Source organism: Salvelinus sp. IW2-2015, unplaced genomic scaffold (assembly GCF_002910315.2).
Source record: "Salvelinus sp. IW2-2015 unplaced genomic scaffold, ASM291031v2 Un_scaffold1654, whole genome shotgun sequence".
In the NCBI taxonomy this organism is placed as follows: domain Eukaryota; kingdom Metazoa; phylum Chordata; class Actinopteri; order Salmoniformes; family Salmonidae; genus Salvelinus; species Salvelinus sp. IW2-2015.
Window position 1 is genome coordinate 127,082 of NW_019943065.1, and position 9,584 is coordinate 136,665.

At 43.7% G+C, this 9,584-nt stretch overlaps 1 protein-coding gene across 1 annotated transcript in view; it reads right to left on the reverse strand.

Annotated features, from left to right (window-relative positions):
• Positions 1 to 2,970: 2,970 nt before the first annotated feature.
• The window catches only part of LOC112071597 (hippocalcin-like protein 1), a 22,531-nt gene continuing 15,917 nt past the window's right edge, over positions 2,971 to 9,584 (reverse strand). Inside the window, 1 exon segment of the mRNA XM_070439450.1 lies at positions 2,971 to 6,712. Within this exon segment, the coding sequence (XP_070295551.1) occupies positions 6,654 to 6,712 (59 nt within the window). The 3' untranslated portion in view covers positions 2,971 to 6,653.

Sequence of the window (9,584 nt, forward strand, 5' to 3'; positions counted from 1 at the left end):
GTTTATTGGCTACTACTGTGCTGCTGTCTGTCTGTGCTCAACTGGTTAGGCCTGCCCTGTCCAGACTGTACTAGATGATCCAGCCTGCCTGCCTTTGTAGAGGACTGACTATATCCCATATGGCACCCTATTCCCTATATAGTGCACTACTTTTAACCAGAGCCCTATGGGTGTCCTTTCCTTTCCTGACTTACCCACTCTTTCTTCTTTTGATAGGACTCTGTGGTTCCCATGTGTGTGTGTGTGTGTGTGTGTGTGTGTGTGTGTGTGTGTGTGTGTGTGTGTGTGTGTGTGTGTGTGGTGGAAATATCTGCATTATCCAGCAATTGGGCTCCCCCCTCACCAAAAAGTGATTGGTGTTTGTATATGAATATTGCATATTTATTTTTTCCATTTAAAAAAATTCCTGATTTGTTGTCACCTTACTTACATTAATCCAGCGAGTCCCACCGAAACGCCGACACGTTTTGGACCCCTTTTAAACATTATGTGCTTGAGTTCAGACTTCTTCAAAAAATGTCTGCAGCATTGAAGTTCCCCAAGAACACAGTGGCCTCCATCATTCTTAAATGGAAGAAGTTTGGAACCACCAAGACTCTTCCTAGAGCTGGCCGCCCGGCCAAACTGTGCAATCGTGTAGAAGGACCTTTGTCAGGGAGGTGACCAAGAACCCAATGGTCACTCTGACAGAGCTCTAGAGTTCCTCTGTGTAGACGGGAGAACCTTCCAGAAGGACAACCATCTCTGCAGCATTCCACCAATCAGGCCTTTAAGGTAGAGTAGCCAGACTGAAGCCACTCCTCAGTAAAAGGCACATGATAGCCCGCTTGTAGTTTGCCAAAAGGGACCGAAAGACTCTCAGACCATGATAAACAAGATTCTCTGGTCTGATGAAACCAAGATTGAACTCTTTGGCCTGAATGCCAAGAGTCACTTCTGGAGGAAACCTGGCACTATCCCTGTTTTTCAGCGGAAGGGACTGGGTGTCACGCCCTGACCATAGAGAGCTGTTTATTCTCTGTTGGTTGCGGCGTGATAGTGACTTGGGTGGGTCATCTAGGGGAATTGTATTTCTATGGTGGCCTGATATGGTTCCCAATCAGAGGCAGCTGTTTGTTTATCGTTGGTGCTGATTGGGGATCATATTTATGCAGCCATTTCCCCTACTACACCAGTAGTTTCACGTTTCGTTTGTGCTTTTGTTGTTTTGTTTGGTGAGTTTCTGTTTATTAAAAGATGTGGAACTCTGCGCCTCGGTCCGATTACTATGACGAACGTGACACTGGGAGACTAGTCAGGATCGAGGGAAAGATGAACGGAGCAAAGTACACAGAGATGAAAACCTGCTCCAGAACGCTCAGGACCTCCAACTGGGGTGAAGGTTCACTTTCCAACAGGACCACGACCATAAGCACACAGCCAAGACAATGCAGGAGTGGCTTCGGGACAAGTCTCTGAATGTCTTTTATATTTTTTTTATTTGACCTTTATTTAACTAGACAAGTCAGTTAAGAACAAATGACGGCCTAGGAACAGTGGGTTAACTGCCTTGTCCAGGGGCAGAACAACAGATTTTTACCTTGTCAGCTCGGGGATTCGATCATGCAACCTTTCGGTTACAAGTCCAACGCTCTAACCACTAGGCTTTGAGTGGTCCTGTCAGAGCCCGGACTTGAACCCGATCAAACATCTCTGGCGAGACCTGAAAATAGCTGTGCAGCAACACTCCCCATCCAATCTGACAGAGCTTGAGAGGATCTGCAGAGAAGAATGGGAGAAACTCCTCAAATACAGGTGTGCCAAGCTTGTAGCATCATACCCAAGAAGACTTGAGGCTGTAATCGCTGCCAAAGGTGCTTCAACAAAGTACTGAATAAAGGGTCTGAATACTTATATAAATGTCATATTTCAGATAAAAAATAGAAAATAAATTGTTGCTAAAATGTCAGAACCTGTTAACTTTGTCATTATATATTTGTATTACTTTATTAATATGTGTACATATATATATATTGTGTGTGTATGTATTTTTTCAATGTTTTGGCGTCAAACTGGTGGCAGTTGTGACAGAAATCAGTCATTCGAAGAGCTGCAGAGTTAATTGAAAATAATTCCATTGTTGATTAGATGCTTTTATCATTAATTAGGCTATTTATTTTTAACCATATGGTCCATCTACTATAAACTTACGGACAATATAGACACAGCAATAATAAATTAATAGTATATAAGAATAGATATATTTTTTTAAATTATTCAAATATAAATTACCAAAGTTACGATAGATTGCCATAGATTTTCTGTTTAATTATCTAAATAACTGAAGATTCCTGAAAGGAATGACATGTTACCACACACTCAGCAGTATCTCTCTCCACCTCCCTGAGTGGTATTAACAGTGAGCTCTGTCTTTGTCCAACACGTCAGAGAAAACAGAGATATGCATTGAGTAGAACTAAAATCATTTTCTGTCATACGGAACACTGAAGTGTTCATACGGAACACTGAATGTCATACGGAACCACTGGCAACACTGGAATTGTCATACGGAACACTGAATGTCATACGGAAACAGTGAAGTGTCATACGAACACTGAGAACGGACTCTGAATGTCATACGGAACACTGAATGTTCATATCGGAACACTGGAACACTGAATGTCATAACGGAACACTGGAAACTGAATGTCATAGGAACACTGAATGTCATACGGGACAGGAATGTCATAAACGAAATGTCATACGGAAAACACTGAATGTCATACGGAACACTGAATGTCATACGGAACACTGGAACACTGAATGTCATACGGAACACTGAATGTCATACGGAACACTGAATGTGTTCTATACATCTGACATCTTTTATCATTTGCACGTTTTACTCCTAATAAACTCTTAACCAGAATCATAATATTCCTTAAAATTACTTGTTTTAATACAACCATAAGAAAAACCCAGACACGCACATGTTTGAAACACAGAAGGTATATTTGTTATCGATTTCGGGTCAAAACAGAACAATCCATCCTCACTAGAGGTTGTCATGCAACAGAAAAAAGGGAGGAAGAAAGAGTTTAAAAAAATATCTTGATCCAACTCAAGTTATTAGTCTGAGGCAGTCAGAACAGAAAAAGGGTAGGTAGGACGGTGTAGGGTAACTTTACCACATTGTCCAGGTTTTTCCAGAAATCCAAATTGGAAGAATTCCTGGAATAAGCAGGAAATCTGGGAATCTTTTTTTTATCCGGATTTCTAGAAAACCTGGACATTTTGGGAATGTTACCAGAATTTTGCAGCAAATATTCCCCATCCAACCACCAGGGGGCAGTGACCCTGGAGGCTCATAGGTGAGGTGCAGTGCAGTACACATTGTGGGAAACTAGGGGTGCATTCCAAATAATATGTCCTTTCTCCTGAAGTGTCCACTCGGTAACGCTTTATTTGAAGGGTTTGTAATAAATAATGTATAAGGCATGTCTAAAGTGTGTGTGTTCACCATGTATTAATCATTAATCCAACGTTTGTAAACCATTTACTAATCACCAGTAATGTCTTTTTGCAGCCCCTAATCTAAAGTGAACACCATTTATGTTATAAATACTTTATAACATGGAGTGAGCAGTGCAATTTGTCACAACAAGATGCCGTTGGTAGACATTCCAGCAGTACCTGGTGATAGATCCAACACACAACACAGGATGTTTAAGGAACTATATATACACATGTCTGAATAACTAGCTTCCTGACATTCATTCATTATATTTTTATGTACATATTCGTATTCATTCCTTTACACTTGTGTTTGTATAAGGTGGTCGTTGTGAAATTGTTAGGTTAGATTACTCGTTGGTTATTACTGCGTTGTCGGAACTAGAAGCACAAGCATTTCGCTACACTCGCATTAACATCTGCTAACCATGTGTATGTGACAAATACATTTCGATTTGACATTTACACATATGAGAGTCATGATTAATACATGGTGAGCAAACGGTTTATAAATGCCTCATTAATGATTTATTAATGGTTTATAAATGGTTTATTACCTACCCTTATACTAAAGTTTTACAGTGCGCTCATTCAGAGTCCTCTGGGCCTTGACGGTCACCAGTAGTGGAGTGTATAGGGTTCAGGGTGTCACTTGGAATGCAACCCTCTAAGTGATCAGTGCCTTAAAACAATTCCACTATCTACTGATCGATGTCTCGGTTAACACATTGAAAAGGAAGGTAGAACAGCACAGGGATAGAGATAATCAAGAACAGCACTGGGATAGAGGTAATCAAGACCAGCAGGGATAGAGATAATCAAGAACAACACTGGGATTGAGATAATCAAGACCAGCAGGGATAGAGATAATCAAGAACAGCACTGGGATAGAGATAATCAAGAACAGCACTGGGATAGAGGTAATCAAGACCAGCACTGGGATAGAGATAATCAAGAACAGCACTGGGGATAGAGATTATTCAAGACCAGCACTGGGATAGAGATAATCAAGAACAGCACTGGGACAGAGATAATCAAGAACAGCACTGGGATAGAGATAATCAAGACCAGCACTGGGATAGAGATCATCAAGAACAGCACTGGGATAGAGATAATCAAGACTAGCACTGGGACAGAGATAATCAAGAACAGCACTGGGATAGAGATAATTAAGACCAGCAGAGATAGAAATAATTAAGACCAGCATTGGGACAGAGATAATCAAGAACAGCATTGGGACAGAGATAATCAAGAACAGCATTGGGACAGAGATAATCAAGACCAGCAGGGATAGAGATAATCAAGACCAGCAGGGATAGAGATAATCAAGACCAGCAGGGACAGAGATAATCAAGACAAGCAGGGATAGAGATAATCAAGACCAGCAGGGATAGAGATAATCAAGCCCTTAGTGTATTGTGCTCTGTGTCTGGCAGAAGGCGGGAGGGAGGGGGTTTGTCCCAAAGTGACACACACACACAAGAGTGCGCAAATACGGCATGTCGGTGTGTCTTCTGTGTGCGGTCTGGTAGGCTGAAGGGACGGTGCTGCTGAAGAGAGTAGAGCTATAAAATGGAACTGTTTTGTGATGTTTTTTGTTGTTGTGTTGTTTTGTGTACCATGCAGTGAGGTGTGTGACGATGTGGCTACTGTACTTCACTGCTCAGTGATGCGATAAAGTGTTAAAATAACTAACTTTAAATACTTATATGACATATTAATAATAAACAACACAAATGTATTATACTGTTAAAGTTTAAAGCCTGGACATGCACACAAACCGTACACATGCATACTATACACACATGCACACAAAAACATACACATACACACACTCAGACATACACACACACATACATGCATGCATACACTTGTGGAGGCTCAAATTATATGATGTGTTGCTACTGGTTTCATTGATCAAATGCATTATGGAATCACCTGATATAAATATTCTAGAATTTTCCAATTTTTCCCTTCCAATGCCGAATTCTGGAATCTCAACATTCCATCTTGGACAGATATGTGACGGACGGATTCCAAAGACAAGTAATTTGTCCACATGTGACGGACGGATTCCAAAGACAAGTCATTTGTCCACATGTGACGGACGGATTCCAAAGACAAGTCATTATCATTTCTTTCTTTTTTTCTTTCCAACGATTCCTCTCCAAGTACTGTGTCATAATCATATTCAATGACAAATCAAATTAAAACCACAATAATGAAAATAAATAAATACAAGTAAACAACATGAGGAAAACAATATTATGTACAAAAATAATAATAACAATAAAACATTTAAATGAATCAATATAACAATACATTTAAGTACATCAGTATTAAAAACCCAATGGGATCTTCAACAGCTTTCTTTTCCGCAGTGAAAGATCACATATCAGAAACATCACAACTTCCTGTCCCGGTCCCATGTTCCCTCTATGAACAAACGGTTAGGCAATTCCCATATCGGATCAGAGCAAACAAAACATCTACATGATACTGCCTTCTGAATGCAACAACAGTTATAAAGACAGATATATATACTTGCCTATTCATTTCGTATAATGTCATATACACATGTATATACACATAAATATGGATATAAAAGTGGAAGAAGATTGGAGGAGCTGTGCCTTAATTGGAGGGAAACAGAATCTATGGAACAGAATGATTAGAACACAGATGGCCCATGCATGGTTCTCAGGATRGAATGTTCCCTTCATTTTCTTCCCCATAATAAACAGACTTTGTAAAAATGGTAGACGGACTTTCTGACGATGTGAGGCAGCGGAGCTCAGCGGAATTCCATCCCATTCTTCCAGAATTCCATCCCATTCTTCCAGAATTCCATCCCATTCTTCCAGAATTCCATCCTTCCGGACCCAGAGAGAGAGACAGTAAAACACATCGGACAACGGCTTGTTTTTTGTATTCTCAGTTGTCGAATCATCTTCTGAATAATAATGTATGCATGTCCCTTCTTTCCTTTAAAAAAAAAAAAGGTTAAGTAAAATGATCATGATTTTTGCTTTATCTCCTTTTAAAACTCTTCCTCCATCTTGTACACCAAAAATATATGAGTGATGAGAACCATCATAAACTAATTGGAGTTACTATTTCCATAGCAATCAGGGTGGGCGTGGCAGGCCAGGTGGGCGGGGTTAGAACTGGGAGGCGGAGCTGGGGTCACACTGGAGTAGCCGCACGATAGCAGCTTCTTCTTGTTTTTATCTGATAGGAGTGGAACCCCGGTATGTGGTCGTCTGCTGACAAATAGCCATCCGTTGACGAGGATCGACGAGGTGTGCTGTTCGAGGATGGCCAGGTTTGCAACATCACTGTTGTAACTGCGCCGTTGATTGTCCTGTTGTTTGCCCCGTCTGTTAGCATTTGCCTATTCCTCTCCCTACTTTTCTTGCCATTTCTCTAGCCAATTAGCTGTTCTGCCGCTGACTGGATGTTTTTTATGTTTGTCGCCCCGTTTCTCCAGGAAACCGTAGACAGCTGGTCGTGCATGAAAGGTCGAGAAAGGCAGCTGTTTCTGAGTGTCCTGGCATCCGACGTGTCCTGGGCCACCGACTGATTCCTCCGACGCTCAACGTCGCCGCTTTAGGTCACTAGTTTTGCCCATTCTATTAACCGTTTCAATTATGAACAGTAAATGAATCGCTGGATGCCTGTCTGCCCTGTTTTTAATGTAGTTAGATACGGACATGTGGAACTCACAGTCTTGTAGGAGTGATTCTTTCGTCGTGAACGGAGTGGTGTACCTGATAACTGCCCAGTGAGTGTAGGATTAGTAATAGGCAATAGTTAAATACGGATAATAGCCTTTGACTAGAATACAGTATATATACATTTATACATGATGAAATTCGGTAACAACACTGTGTAAACCCAGTGTTACATGACTTAGTGTACATTAGGCGCAGCAGTCTCTAAGATTGCAGGGAGAAGTACGGGTGGTAACCCCGCTAGTTGAATGTTGCTGAGGTTCATGGCAGGGTACTGAGCAGGAGGCCACTAGTGTGACTGTTTAACAGTCTGATGGCATGGAGATAGAAAGCTGTTTATCAGTCTCTCTGTCCCAGCTTGATGCACCTGTACAGGGTCCCACACCTCCTTCCTTCTAATGGTAGCAGGGTGAACAGGACGTGCCTCGGGTGGCCTTGATGATCTTCTAGATGGTAGCAGGGTGACAGGCCGTGGCTCGTGGTGGCCTTGATGATCTTCTAAATGGTAGCAGGTGGTAACCAGGACGTTGCCTCGGGTGGCCTTGATGATCTTCTAGATGGTAGCAGGGTGAACAAGGCCGGGCTCGGGTGGCTGAGGTCCTTGATGATGCTTCTAGATGATAGGCACAGGGTAACAGGCCGTGGCTCGGGTGGGCTGAGGGCCGCTTTGATGTGATCTTCTGATGGTACGCGGGCGGAAACAGGCCGGTTGGGCTCGGTGGCTGAGGTTCCTTGATGATCTTTCTAGATGGTAGGTAGCAGGTGAACTAGTGCCGTGGCTCGGGTGGCTTGAAAGTCCTTAATTGGACCTTACTTCGCCTTCCTGTTGACACCCGGTGCTGTAGATGTCCTGAAGAGCAGGCATGCTGTGCCTCGGTTGATGAGTTGGGCTGACCACCCCCCCGCCGCCCCGCACAACCCTCTGAAGAGCGGACTGTGCAATTGCGCGTTACCAGGGTGAGTACAGGCCTGACAGGCGATGCCTCAATGGGCTTGCGTATAGAAGAGTTTCTGAGGGGTTGCTTTTGGGACCAAGCATAATTTCTCAGCCTCCTGAGGTTGAATAGTAGCTGTTGCGCCTTTTTCACAAGATTGCGGACCATTTCAGTGTCGGTCCAGTGATCTGCACTCAGTAGTAAACTTGAAGCTGTTCACCCTCTTCCACTGTTTACAATGTAACCTCCCTTCTCCCTCTTCTCTATAGCTAGCCTCTCTCGTCTCTCTCCAACACCCTTTCATCCACCCCTCATTCCATTCTCTTCTCTCTCACATCCTCATTCACCCCTCAATCCATCTCTCTCCTCTCCACCACCCCTTTCATCCACCCCTCATCCATCCCATCCTCTCTCCACCCCCTTCATCACGCCTCCATCCACTCTCTCCTTTTCTCTCCACACCCTTCATCACCCCTCTCCATCTCTTCTCTCTCCACACCTTCATCAACCCGCTCATCCCATCTTCTCTCTCTCTCCACACCCTCTTCATCACCCTCATCCATCTCTCGTCTCTCTCCACACCCTTCATCACCTCATCCATCTCTCTCTCTCTCCACACCCTTCATCACCCCTCTCCATCTATCTTCTTCTCTCCACCACCCTTCATCACCCTCATCCATCTCTCTCTCTCTCCACACCCTTCATCACCCCCTCATCCATCTCTCTCTCTCTCCCACACCCTTCATCACCCCTCATCCATCTCTCTCTTTCTCCACACCCTTTCATCACCCCTCATTCCTATCTCTCTCTCTCCACACCCTTTCATCACCCACTCAATCCATCTCTCTTCTCTCCACACCCTTCATCACCCCTCATCCATCTCTCTCTCTCTCCACACCCTTCATCACCCCTCATCCATCTCTCTCTCTCTCCACCCCCTTCATCACCCTCATCCATCTCTCTTTCTCTCCACACCTCTCATCTACCCCTCATCCATCTCTCTCTCTCTCCACCACCCTTTCATCCACCCCTCATCCATCTCTCTCTCTCTCCACACCCTTCATCACCCCTCATCCATCTCTCTCTTCTCTCCACACCACTTCATCACCCCTCATCCATCTCTCTCTCCCACCCCCTTTTCATTCACCCCTCATCCAATCTCTCTCTCTCTCCACCCTTCTCACCCCTCATCCATCTCTCTTTCTCTCCCACACCCTTCATCACCCCTCATCCATCTCTCTCTCTCTCCACCCCTTTCATCACCCCTCATCCATCTCTCTCTCTCTCCATCCCACCATCCTCCAGTGATAATATATTGCCTCTTCCCGCTCCTCTCATCTCTTCCTCTCCTTGCCTCCCTCTCCCTTCTCCTCTTCTCATTTTCTTATTTCCTCTCTCCTCCTCTCCCCTCTCTCTCCTCTCT